This window comes from Medicago truncatula, chromosome 6 (genome assembly GCF_003473485.1).
Source record: "Medicago truncatula cultivar Jemalong A17 chromosome 6, MtrunA17r5.0-ANR, whole genome shotgun sequence".
Taxonomy (NCBI): Eukaryota; Viridiplantae; Streptophyta; class Magnoliopsida; order Fabales; family Fabaceae; genus Medicago; species Medicago truncatula.
In genome coordinates, this window is record NC_053047.1 from 3,248,667 (window position 1) to 3,261,946 (window position 13,280).

Here is a 13,280-nt window from a genome sequence, read left to right on the forward strand (position 1 = left end):
TGTTAAACGAACATCGATCAGGTCATCCTTTCAGCCATAAAGACGAGGAGGGTCAAGAGTTTATACTTGCAAAGAGCCACATCATAGAGTTTCAAATGATTTTTAAATATTATTCCATTGTAAACCAATGTAACGTTGGACAGAAATAGCTCTAAATAAAAGTTGCTATATTTTGTCTTTATTTTTGGATTTGAGTGTCAAAATCATTAAATGTCCTAGGAGAACATGAAGGTCACAACTAAGAACTTAATTAGCCCAACTTGACTCTATATATTAGTACTAATCAGTAAGAGATCCACATCCCCCGGTGACCAATATAGAAACCATAAGCAGCCACATTGACTTTTCTCAAAGTTGAAACTTCTCTCCCTATATCCTTCTATATATATAACACCCACTAAGCACCACTCTTAATATATTTGCATGATTCTCATAATTTCTTATATAAATTTGTAGGAAAATGACCAAGATATTTATGCTATTATGTCTTCTCTTCTTAGCTTTTTCTGGATTTGTGAATGGCTCAATGAATAAGAAGGAGAAGAATCATGATGATATTAAATTGTTTGAGCTCAAGAAAGGTGATCTTACTTTGAAGGTCACTAACTGGGGTGCTACACTTGTATCATTAGTCCTTCCTGACAAAAATGGTAAATACACTTTGATTAATTTTTATGTTGAAAACTAATTTCCATTCATTTATGTGAATGTTTTAAAACTTGAACTAGTTCAACAATCTTGGTTTGAACAATTTAAATCAGTTGAATCATGACTAAAAGGTTTTTCCGATATAACGATGGATTCGTTATTTATTTTTTTTTTCCTTTCTTCTAATAGTTGATTAGGTTTTTAAAACATTACTTTATTTGTTATATATTTTCTTTAATACATTTTGTATTAAATTTTTAATTAACTATATGATTTAATTTGTCTCAGGAAAATTAGGTGATATTGTTCTTGGATATGATACTCCAAAGGCATATACTGTAAGTCTTGTTCTAAAACATTGCCTTGAATATGTTTACATTTTGCATATTGAGTTCTGTTTTATTTTCTTGACATTTAGTTAGGGAAAAGGATAAAACGTCCAAGTCTTTCTTCAATTCTTTGATTAATATCCCACACATATTTTCTTCTTAGACGGCAAAGTTGCCTATGTGACACATTTGGATTTGGATTTTACAGTACCAAAATTGTCTTTTATTTTAGTTTTTTTTTTCTTGACTCTATTCAACCTGGCCTAAAAAACTACCTTACATGATAAGAGATGTTTCGTTCCGTAAGTACAACCGATATTTGAAGGGATATTCCAACGTGTTGAGTTGTAAATTTGAACCGATAATTCTTCACTCACTTAATATATGTTTAGTATTACAATAGTTATATTAGAATCACGGCGATCCCCCGTAATTTTCTAAAAACTACATTTGGTATTTTATGTAAAATCACGGTTGATTACGATGATTCTGATATAGTCACCATGATACAAACCATATGTTTAAAATTTGCAGAATGATACATCATACTTTGGAGCAACCGTTGGTAGGGTTGCTAATAGAATTGGAGGAGCTCAGTTTACTCTAAATGGAACCCATTACAAATTAATTGCTAATGAAGGAAACAACACTCTTCATGGTACGCAAGTTTTATTTACTTCTCCATCTCTAAAAACATGTCGCAGTCAATCATTTCATTTATGTCAATACATAACTTTGATCTTCAATATCTTTAATTAACTATGATAAAAAAATTATAAAAATTTGATATTATAAAAATATTCATTAAAGTAAATCAAACTTTTACAAACTAACATTTATATTTGTATATTAGTTAAAAAGATATGGTCAATGTAAATCATGTGAATAATACATGTTATAAAACTTCGATTTTTTTTTTTTTTTGAAATATTGAGAGTATCATATAAATGTTTACTATAATAATATTGTGTTGTACATAAAATTATAATTAGAATTATGTCAACTTCAATTACTCTGCAAGAACCCACAATAACTATAATAATTCAGCTAGATTGCAACCACACAAACAATTTAAAAATTGGTTCATAGATTAATTTGGTTTACCACATCTCATCATATATAGAAACATTATGTCTCTTATTTTTTTATAATTAGGTGGAACTAGAGGATTCAGTGATGTTCTTTGGAAAGTAGAAAGGTATGTAAGAGAAGGTGATCAACCCCTGATCAAATTCAGTTACCACAGTTTTGATGGTGAACAAGGTAAGCAGTAAACAATGAAACTTATATATCTTCATTCCTTCAATATTGCAAGTATTAGGAGAAAAAAAATATAATTAATTACCAAAATTAAAATATGGAAAAAAAAGAAATTAGTCTCTCATTCTATGAAAAAAAAATGAAATTATAGCTACATATATATAGCAATGTTTTAAAAATTAGATGGAAGATATAACTTATGAAACTTTCGGATTACAATTTAGTTGGTTCAATCGATTCAAACATAGTAATCCGATTCAATTGTTGAAAAAAATGGAGAATGCGTTAATATAATTTGAAATTCTTGTTCACGCAAGATAGATGTTAGACACAATGTTCGGGACAACGTGTATAATGTATTGATAATAAAATAACAAAAAACAGTAAATAAACGTAAAACAATAAAGGAGAACACGGAGAATTGGTAACCCAATTCAGTGCAACGTCACCTACTCTAAGGTTTTCACCCAAGAAAGGAAATTCACTCTCAATAGTATTAGTTTCTAGTTTTATATGAACCAACCTTGTTCGTTCAATGCCTCTTCACCTTATACTACCCGTGTATTTCTATCTAGGACTTCCCCTGAATATGAGAAACCTCTCTCACTTTCTCTCAATCACTCACCATACTGATTGACTCAATCATAGTTACAAATAGAGATGAATTACAATTCAACTAACACATACTCTAAGCCTTTTGATAATCAATGGCGGCGCTAGAGTGGTATACACCACAAAGACTCAAACACACAAAACCCTAAAACCTCTGATCTTTAATATTGATTTTGATATCTTGCTATTTGGATTGAGACTCCTTATATAGTCATTCATCCACATGGGTTTTTTCTTCAATGGACTAAAAATATCAGTTGTTCATAAAATATATTTGAAACAAATTTTTCTGAAAATAACTTGAAGCGCACGATATACATAAACCGACATCAATCAATCATCTAGAAGCCCACAGTAACTTGTAGTACACGCGAACAAACTAGATGTGTAGAAACACACGGAAAATGTCACAACATCTTGAGTCTAGATGATGCACACGTATTAGAGCATCTTGTCTCACATCTTGTCAGTACACATTGTTTTAACTAAATGCAACCAATCAACATTCAAAAGAACAACATAATTAATTAAAGTGACAATAATGATCATGTTACAACTTTCTGAAACGAAATTTGAATACGATCCTTTGAAGTTTCAGAGTCAAACTCTTACCGCTAACATAGATTGGAAGACTCCATTACCTCTTTTTCTATATATTTTCTCCTTTGATATTGATAAAATAGAAAATTTCTATGTATGCTTGTGATTTGAAATCGTATATCTTTGAATTACAGGATTTCCTGGTGACCTCAAAGTAACAGTGAGCTACATTCTTGGAAAAAATTCCCTAACCATAATTATGCAAGCAAAAGCACTAAACAAACCTACACCAGTAAACTTAGTGAACCATGCTTATTGGAACCTAGGAAACCACAACAGTGGCAACATTTTAGATGAAGTTGTTCAAATTTTTGGATCAAAATTCACACCTATCGACAAAAACCTTATTCCGACCGGAAAATTTTCATCGGTCAAAGGAACACCATATGATTTTCTAAAACCACAAATTGTTGGTACAAGAATTAATCAATTACCAAAAACAAATGGTTATGATATTAACTATGTGCTTAATAAAGGAAAATTAGAGAAAAAAGAAGGATTAAAGGTTGCAGCTATAGTTATGGATAAGAAATCAGGGAGAGTTATGAAGCTTAGTACTAATGCTCCTGGATTGCAATTTTATAGTGCTAATTTTGTGAAGAATGATAAGGGAAAAGGAGGGTTTGTTTATCAACCACGTTCTGCACTTTGTTTGGAGAGTCAAGCTTTTCCTGATTCTGTTAATCATCCAAAATTTCCTTCAACTATTGTTACAAAAGAAAAGCCTTACAAGCATGTTATGTTGTTGAAGTTTTCCACCAATGTTCCACATGCTTTCTCACAATTCTAATTACTCTTTTAGTTCAGACACATTTGTGTTCATGCAAGTAAAATTAGTATTGCTACATTTACAATTTGACATGTATGCTTCATCAATTTTGTAATAATGCCTTATACTACCTACAGTATAGTATGTTTGGACACAATAAGTAATATTTGTTGTGGTTGTGCTGGTTTTAGGTGAGACTTTTAAAGCTTTTGAGTTCACAACTTATGATGCATTGACACATACATGGATACCTGCCACTATACTGTCACAGATCACAATCGAAACAATGACAAAATTCAATGTACTCACATATGTCAGTATCAAACATTGACATGTGTCAGACATTAGATACACATTCAACCAGAAGTGTCAATGCTTCTGATTTCATAACAAATAATTATAATGTTAGACAAAGATAAATCAAGCACACTAAATATATAAAATAGGTGAGCACCCCGACATTTTAGAGTTTGATGGATCAGCCCATATGAGCTTTTTTCCTGGACAGATTTACATTTACTCCATCGATTCTCATAACAATTATCTTAGAAAAATTAGATGAAAATCAAATGGATATGATATCCAAATTTGGTGCTCTTAGCGTGAAAAAATCACCGACAACACGAAGTTACATAAGTTATCATAGTCAAACAAAAACGGTAAATATAGAATTAAATTTTTGATTATTTTTAAATAATTAAAAGGCATAATTAAGACTTAGTGAGTGTGCCGATGAAATATATATTCACTCTTATGACCATGTAAGTATAAACCTATAAACACAAGGACCTCTAATCCTAACATGTGAGGGGGTTTTGACTAGAAAAGATTAGTGTAGGTTTGTAAAGTGAAAGTGGTTCAGGACATTGGTTCGAACGGTGGTAAACTGTTAGGATTCCGCCTCGGGAAGTCTCGTCCAAAGAGTGAGACTCATAAGTCAAAAAAACATTTCCTAAATACATTTTCTCATATTTTTTCAATTCTATACATTAATTGTGTGCGTTGATTCCAAAGACTTATCTCTTAAATATATTTATATTGACCAATGCAATGACCTTAAAACCATGTGTATATTACCAAAAATGCATTAAAATATAATATTTTTTCAATGTTATGCATTAATTGTTTGCGCGGATTTACTAAACTTCTCTCTTAAATGCACTTTTTCATTTAGCAATGCAGTAACATTAATGTATGTGTATATTACCAATGCAATGGCAATATGTGGAGTCTATGGGAATGGGTGCAAGCAATTATGCAAATCGTCCAAAAAAATATGTAGTCTTTAAGGTAACCTTGATAATATACGCATTCATTGATGCACTGTCATTATTATATGTATTTTACCAAAGTTGATTTGAAATCAATGTACTCCCTTTGTCCCAAATTATTTAAGAAAAAACTCATTTATTTGTTCTAAATTTTAACAGGAAAAAAAACCAACATTTATGAAATGAAATTCTAATGTCTATTTGATATCTATTTTTCCTTTAAATTTTTAAATTCGATATAGCCGTGCATATGTTTTTTTTTTTTTGAGGGAATCGTGCATATGTTTGATGAAGTTATTTTGTTCAATGACATTCTTAATTCTTAAACCAATTTGAATAATTGTTTACTTGAAATTTCAATTTCTAATATCCTATTCTAATTTGATTGGTCAAAGAATAAAGATACAATGTACTAAATTAAAATATGTAACAACATTCTTAACTTATCTATGAAAAAAAATCATAATAACAATATATCAATTAAATTTTCCTCTCTTTGCTCGAATGCTAGAGGAAAGTGTCTATGCAAAGGAGCTTTCAAGTTTGGAAATTAAACTTGTTGCAGAATTTTTCATTATGCTAGAGGAAAGTGTCTATATATGCAAAGGAGCTTTCAAGTTTGGAAATTAAACATGTTGCAGAATTTTTCATTGTTTCTATACAAATTTTGAAAAATAATAAAAACAATGTGGTATTTTCATAAAATTGATAAAAATAAAAAAGATTCATACTTTCTCAAATCAAACAATCGCTTGGATTTTGAAGATAATTACTGTATGCACTTAATAACAAGAATTAAGAGATATAACAAGAAAACCAATTAAGAATTTGAAACCATTCATAACATTGAGTCTTAAATTTCAAATAGACCAATATGAAGCAATCAAAGCTCCATCAACCTAAAAATTTGTCCCATGATTCATAATTTACAAAAATGATGAGAAAGGCCTACAAAAGCCTATACATTTTGATCAACAAACCATGAAAGATAATTGAAGTTTTGGCTTAAAAAGCCACCCTTAAACTATATATATACAATCTCAATAGTTTGAGATAAGATAGAGATGCATCACATGCCACATCTCATCGATTTCCACCACGAGGAGGAATCGGTGAAAGTAAAGGAGGAGTGAAGTTCAATGGCGAACCCTGAAATCGAGTTGGAGTTGCTGGAACTGAAGTTGAAGATGATGCACCAATATTAGGACCGTATTTATTAGCACCGCTCCCGCCACCACCATGTCTAGAGGAATTCGAAGAGGAAGTGCCATCATGCAAGACCTTAAACAATAACGGTGATGGCATTGGTGAAGTAGGAATATCATTGTTGTAATCAATGATAGTTTTGAGCTCTTTTACAACTTCACTCATTAAAGGCCTTGCTCTTTTATCACGGTAAACGCATTGCGCAACTATCTTCATTGCTTTGTAAGCTCCTCTTTTTGAATATTGTTCTTGAAATCTTGGATCCATAACTTGACAGAATCCTCCTCCAGGTATTTTTAAGAATGGTTTTACATATTCAATCAAGTTTTGTTCATTTTGCGGCCTTTTCCGATCAATTGCTTTCCTTCCGGTTAGCATCTCCAGGAGAACCACACCAAAGCTATAGACATCACTCTTGGAACTAAGGTGCCCTATAAGAACATTTAACAATAATATGTTAGATAGTTCCATCTTGCATAAGATCTCAAATAATAGTGAATAAACTAGCATCATAAACACCACAACTAAGGGTACGCGTGAAAATAGTTTAATACTTATATGAAAATAATTTATGGAAAAAAAAACTTACATGTCATATGAAAATGATTTAACTAGGTTTTCTCTTTAATATTGAAATAACTTATACACTAACAAAGAATTGGTTCAAGTGGTAAGAGATTTAGACTCTTTAAATAGGTGGTCATAAGTTCGACCTTTGGCTTGTGTGTGAAGAGAATGAGGGGAGAACTCACTAATTATAAAGGTTTTAGAGGTCTACGCAACCGTATCACAGCCACAATTGTCGTTGCATCAACATATTTATCTATATTTTGTCACAATATTAAATTTTGCATCATAACTACAACCGCAATTTAGGATCATGGTTAATTTATTGATTAATGTATTAGTATTTTCGATGTGTTAGAAATAAGTCAGATCGCCCCAATGATAAGGCTACTTAAGCCCCTGTTCTAGGTCTACTAACAGAAAATGATTTTTTTATTAGATTCTATAAACTAAAAGATCTCGTATGTTGTAGACAAAATAGGCCTCATATATCAAAACTTATTTTAGGCCTCACTTATTATTTAAAATTAGTGACTCGACCCTTAATTAGACTCAAGAATCATACCATTAAACCTAGCAACAAATGAAATGGAAGAAATAATGATATATATAATTATTTGAATGTACTAACCTGTCATGACATACTCAGGATCAGCATACCCTTGAGTTCCTATTACTTGTGTTGAGACATGTGTTTTGTCTCCCGTTGGACCATCCTTAGCAAGACCGAAGTCAGAAAGTTTTGCATTATAATTCTGAAATAGAAAATAAATTAAGATAGAAGGAATCATAAAATTAGGGTTTTGATGGAAAATGATATATTAATTTCACTAACCGAATCCAATAGGATATTGGAAGTTTTGAAATCTCTATATATGATTGGCTTTTCAGCTTCCTCATGCAAAAATGCAAGACCTTTTGCAGCACCAAGCATAATTTTCAATCTCATAGCCCATGTAAGAGTTGTAGATCGTCCTACAAATATACAACATTACAACTTTTCTATTATAAAGGTTCTTGAATATAGTTGTAATAGATTATCATGGTGAAATTAGGTAAAGTAGTTCTCATTATATTCATTTATTTAGGGAACTAAAAATGGCAATCAAACAAAGATCAAGTATAAGACATTTATAACTCATACCTCAAGTTACATTAAAACCTATCTATAATAGATATCATTAGGTTAACTTGGTATCTTAATGTATATTTCGAAGTACCTATCACATATTTATATGATTGTTCAGATATCCTAAACAATTAAAAAAAATACTATATCACGTTCAAGTTGTAAACTTACTCTTAAATAGATGATTTTCCAAACTTCCTTTTGGCATAAACTCATAAACAAGCAGCCTATTTTCATCTTCAATGCAGAAACCAACAAGTCTAACCAGATTTGGATGTTGAAGAGCACCAAGATGGTTAATTTCAGCCTGCAACATATATGACACATTAAAAAGATAAATTTTTCACTCAAATCATAAATGAAATCATCCAAATAAATCATCAACATATCATTATTAGAAAAAATTGAATTACCACGATAATAGTGGTAAAAGATGATATTAATAGATCTCTAGCACTCAACGATAAATTTATTATTTTTCGACTGCTAATTCTACTTTTTTTATTTTCAAAAATACAATTAGGTTTAACATTATTCTATGAGTTCAATTTTCATGCATTGTAAGTGTAAAACGAATCACACTTTCATATGTGAAAAGCCAAACATTTGTAATGATATGACAATTATGATCGAATGATAGTGTAATTTTTTTTTATTCCAATGTGTATATGAATTAATTAATCTAGTAATATACATACCAACCATTCTTTGTGCCCTTGATTTCCTTCTTTGTTTAGGGTTTTTACTGCAACAGGCATCCCCATTCCAGGTCTTGTAGAAATCCTCCCATTTAGACCTATCCAACCTTTATACACAGAACCAAATCCACCCTCACCAAGAAAACATTCTGGTGTGAAATGCCCTGTTGCTAACTTCAGTTCATTATACGTAAATTGGTTAAGATTGGAATTATAATGTACACCAATGGGAGTTGAAGAATTTTGAGCACCAGCAACGGCCTTATCATCTATAAATTTACAAGAAAAAAATATTAGATCAAACTTAATAAGAAACATATTAATAAAAAAAATTAACAAGCAACATAATAGTTTTTAAATACAAAAGAATTATATCAAAACATAAGTATTAGGAATGCCCCCAATCCAATAAAAAAAATATCAACTACATTCAACAACATATATAACATGTATACATTACGTTAAATATTGATATTCATGATGTTCTTGGATTGCAATGTAGCGTAATATAATACTTTATATTTTTTTTACCAAAAAAGGTTGCAAATTTTCAATTGTATTCAAAATAAAAGGTGATGTTAGAATCAAATCAAACTAAAATATTTATAATGATGAGATGAATCATATTGTTTGGAATTGAAATTTATGATAAGATTTAAAGAAATAGGGATGTGACGGAGATCTGGTGAAGTACATATATACTTCCTTCTGTCTTTATTATAAGAAAAAAATATCATTTTTAAGTTTATTATAGACCAGATATATCTATTATTCAATGAACTAAAAAAGTGGATTTTCTTTTCTTATGATGAAGATCAAAGGGGGTATTAATAATAATGTAAACACTTAAATTAAACTTTGTAACCTCAAGGTAGAAAGTTCAAATCTCCTTAAGCATGGTTGTTAAATGACCATTAGGGACATTTTATTTTATTATATTTGTCTCATTCCTCAATTTTTTTTATACTATTAAATAAAAGATTAAATCAAAAGTCTTTTAAAAATATTTGGAAATTAAAGAATTTTGTTTGGTTTCATTGAAAAAGAAAAAAAAAATTGTTCAGTCAAAGAAAAAAAGTAAAAAGTTTGTGCCATAAATTCAGTTACATTTTAATTAAAGTGACACACAAGAGTCAATCCAAAAATGCATGACTATACATTTAAAAAAAATTATAATATAATCTTTTTAAAATAAAAAATTCTTTCTCTCTTAATTTACAATATTAATTTCAACTCTTGGAATATTTTAATGTATAAAATAAAAGTGAAGAAGAAGAAAAGTAAAGGTAAACTGGAACCCTTTGAATCCCTAATTTTGAAGTCATTGTTATTGTATGCAAGATACGATAACATCAATCACATTTGTTTATGTTTTTTCACTATCAAAGATCAAGTCGACAATTGTAACCCTAGGTTCAAATCATGCTTATATTGTTTTGCCTGATCTCAATCTCCAACCAATTCTTAGACATTAGATTAATCTAATGCTTGAGATTTTGGTGGAGGCAAATTGATAATCCAATTTCATGGAATGAATCAAGCAATTCAATTTGTGTTTTATTTTGTGTAAGGTAATTTTTATAAAATTAGTAAAATGACATAAACTCAAACAAGATTGGAGGAACAAGCTAGTAGTAGGAAAAAAAAATATATATTATACCATTTTGTGTGTGCTTGCCACGAGATGAGCTTTTGGACATGCAACTAAATAAAAGCTTGACCTTCATCCAAAATCCTGAATTTGCCATATCTTCACTTCACAAATCTGTAAATATTTTATACAAAATTCAAAAACAAGAGATGACATTAGATTGATCACATCAAAATGCATACAAGAAATTCAATAAAAAAAAAACAAGAATTGATATAGAAAAAGATTTGGTCATGGAAAAAGAATTTATGAACATAATAATATTTTGAGAGAGAGAGATAGAGAGATTACAAAAGAGATGCAATTTGCAGAAGGGAGTCTATTGAATATGTGTGATCAGCTGAATGAAGAATAGTGTTTATATACAAGTGAAAATATATAGCAAACAAAAATACGTGACACTCACTTGTTGAGCCTAATAAATAAGAAACAAACAAAAGAAATCAGAAAGAAATGTTGTTATTGGTGAGAAAAATTACGAAAAAGGTATGCGAGAGACTGAGTTCGATTCCTACTAATAAAAATCGGATAAATATTAACGTTATATAATATACTTTAAAAAATACAACAAATAAAATGGAAAGTATGTGGAAATAAGTTATTTAACTAAAAGAAAGAATAAAAACCAATTTGGAGGGGTGATTTTGGTGAGGGCTAGGGTTTGGAAACACGAATATTTTAATTTTTAAAATCTTTGTACAACTTTTCAATTACACCGATGTAATGTTATATCAATGTTACACCGTTCAATATTATTTTATCCAAAACATATTTTTTAAAATTTGATCATTAAATTGTAAGTTTATATTATACAGATCATGCATGTAATTTTTGCGAAACTCATAATCATTTGATATGCTATTAAGATCTTCAAAGATTTATGGTGCTCAGTAAAAGCGTTTAAACTTTTAATTTCTGTAGGTCTCAATAACCTATCAAATAATGTTATTTTGAATTGTATTAATTAAATGTGGCAAAAAAAAAACTAAAATGTGAGGAACAACATAAATGTTGAGAGAGAAGAAAAATGTGAGTGTAGAAACAATTTGATAAAGCAAATATGATTTCAACTTACAATAAATTGGTCCAAGCAATAAATAATTTGGACTCCTAAATAAAGTACTTCCTCCATTCTAAATTATATATCGTTTTAAAATACCAATAAAAATTTAATGTTATTTTTTCTATTATATTATTACCTATTTCTTTCTCTCTTTTCTTTTAATTTTTAATTTACCTTTTTCATACCATTTATTAAAGATAACTTTGTAAAACAACTCATAATATCTATTTTCCATACAAAATTAATTACATTTCTTATAAAATATGTGAAATGATCAAAATGTCATATAATTTAGGACAGAAGGAGTAGTTAGAAGTTTACTAATTGGTTCATACGTATGAAAAAAACATGGTTGAAAATGGAGAATTGGTATGCGCCATACAAAGATTAATTACTACCAACAACGGTGGAAACTTAGCACCTATAAAGTGGCAAAAAAAATGCTATCAAACCTATACGTGTAAGGTTTTTTTTTGGTCAAGGTAAGGATATATAATTTAGTGAGAGGAATACACTTTACCTGCACCTTTTTTTTCAAAAATTAATGAAGAGATATATTATTATTAATGAAAGTGACACTATTCAGTTTCTGTGAGGTTAGCTCAATTGATAGGGACAATATATTATAATTTGTATGTGACGAGATATCTCTCTTATTCATTTTTAAGAGGTGAATTTTTATTCATTAAACTACTTGACAAAAAAACAATAATAATAATAATAATAATAATAATAATAAAGTGACTTTATTGAATTCACAAAGAAAAAGTGATATTAATGATTACACACATCTAAACCCATTTTTTTATGGTAACCCTCCGATTATCAGAGAAAAGAGACTTTGGTAATCCGAGGTAAGTATAGTCTATCCAAGAATCATTCCACCTATGAATCGAACTCGGATTATCCCAAACGATTTGTCCTTTGCTAAAACCCATCTATATACATTTTTCTTAAAAAAACTAGTAATATACCCGTGCTAACGCACGGGTTCAATAAGAGTTTATTATTTACAATATTGGAAGGGAAATTTAGATAGTTAGTGCATTAATAGTAAAAACAAAATTTATGAAATAATTTTTGTTAAATTGCAACAAAGTTTATATTGAATAAGTGATGTTTAATTGTAAAGGAAAGTATTTAAAATGTGATTTGGCTGATAAATTTTTATTAATATTGTTAATTTAATGTGAGTTATAATAAAGGTTAGAAAAAATGGAAAAAATATAAAATATTTGAATCATAAATTGCGTTTGGGTGTTTGTAAGTAAAAAAACAGGTGTGGTATGCTTTGGTGTCTGTGACTAAAAGGATCAAAGTTGCAAAGGGGCTAAATTTTAGAGGGTTAAAATTGTAGTTTTTGTACATAGGGGGCCAAAATCGCAACTTTTTCAAACTTAGAAGGGGAAAAGTGCAATTTAGCCTTTACTTTATTGAGCATACATGGCTAAAGTGAACTTTTCCCCTATAAGTTTGA

At 29.4% G+C, this 13,280-nt stretch overlaps 2 protein-coding genes across 2 annotated transcripts; one reads left to right on the top strand and one right to left on the bottom strand.

Annotated features, from left to right (window-relative positions):
* The first annotated feature begins 362 nt into the window (after positions 1–362).
* LOC25495289 (galactose mutarotase) lies at positions 363–4,439 on the top strand. The gene is made up of 5 exons (XM_013595495.3): positions 363–650; positions 937–986; positions 1,512–1,635; positions 2,133–2,240; positions 3,584–4,439. Exons 1-5 carry the CDS (start codon positions 461–463, stop codon positions 4,237–4,239), a joined length of 1,128 nt encoding a protein of 375 aa, XP_013450949.1. The 5' UTR covers positions 363–460; the 3' UTR covers positions 4,240–4,439.
* A 2,133-nt stretch (positions 4,440–6,572) lies between these two features.
* On the bottom strand, positions 6,573–9,332 carry LOC25495290 (probable serine/threonine-protein kinase PIX7). Its single transcript, XM_024786003.1, has 5 exons — positions 9,090–9,332; positions 8,563–8,698; positions 8,098–8,237; positions 7,894–8,017; positions 6,573–7,126 (listed from the first exon to the last, which is right to left on the bottom strand). Exons 1-5 carry the CDS (start codon positions 9,153–9,155, stop codon positions 6,573–6,575), a joined length of 1,020 nt encoding a protein of 339 aa, XP_024641771.1. The 5' UTR covers positions 9,156–9,332.
* Positions 9,333–13,280: the final 3,948 nt, after the last annotated feature.

Bases quoted from the DNA above. Each gene is read 5' to 3' on its own strand.
- LOC25495289 (XM_013595495.3), top strand. From the start codon at position 461: ATGACCAAGATATTTATGCTATTATGTCTTCTCTTCTTAGCTTTTTCT. The intron at 651-936 runs GTAAATACACTT...AATTTGTCTCAG, and splicing joins AGTCCTTCCTGACAAAAATG to GAAAATTAGGTGATATTGTT. The intron at 987-1,511 runs GTAAGTCTTGTT...TAAAATTTGCAG, and splicing joins ATACTCCAAAGGCATATACT to AATGATACATCATACTTTGG.
- LOC25495290 (XM_024786003.1), bottom strand. From the start codon at position 9,155: ATGGGGATGCCTGTTGCAGTAAAAACCCTAAACAAAGAAGGAAATCAA. The intron at 8,699-9,089 runs GTATGTATATTA...TATATGTTGCAG, and splicing joins AAGGGCACAAAGAATGGTTG to GCTGAAATTAACCATCTTGG. The intron at 8,018-8,097 runs GTTAGTGAAATT...TTTCTATTTCAG, and splicing joins CCAATATCCTATTGGATTCG to AATTATAATGCAAAACTTTC.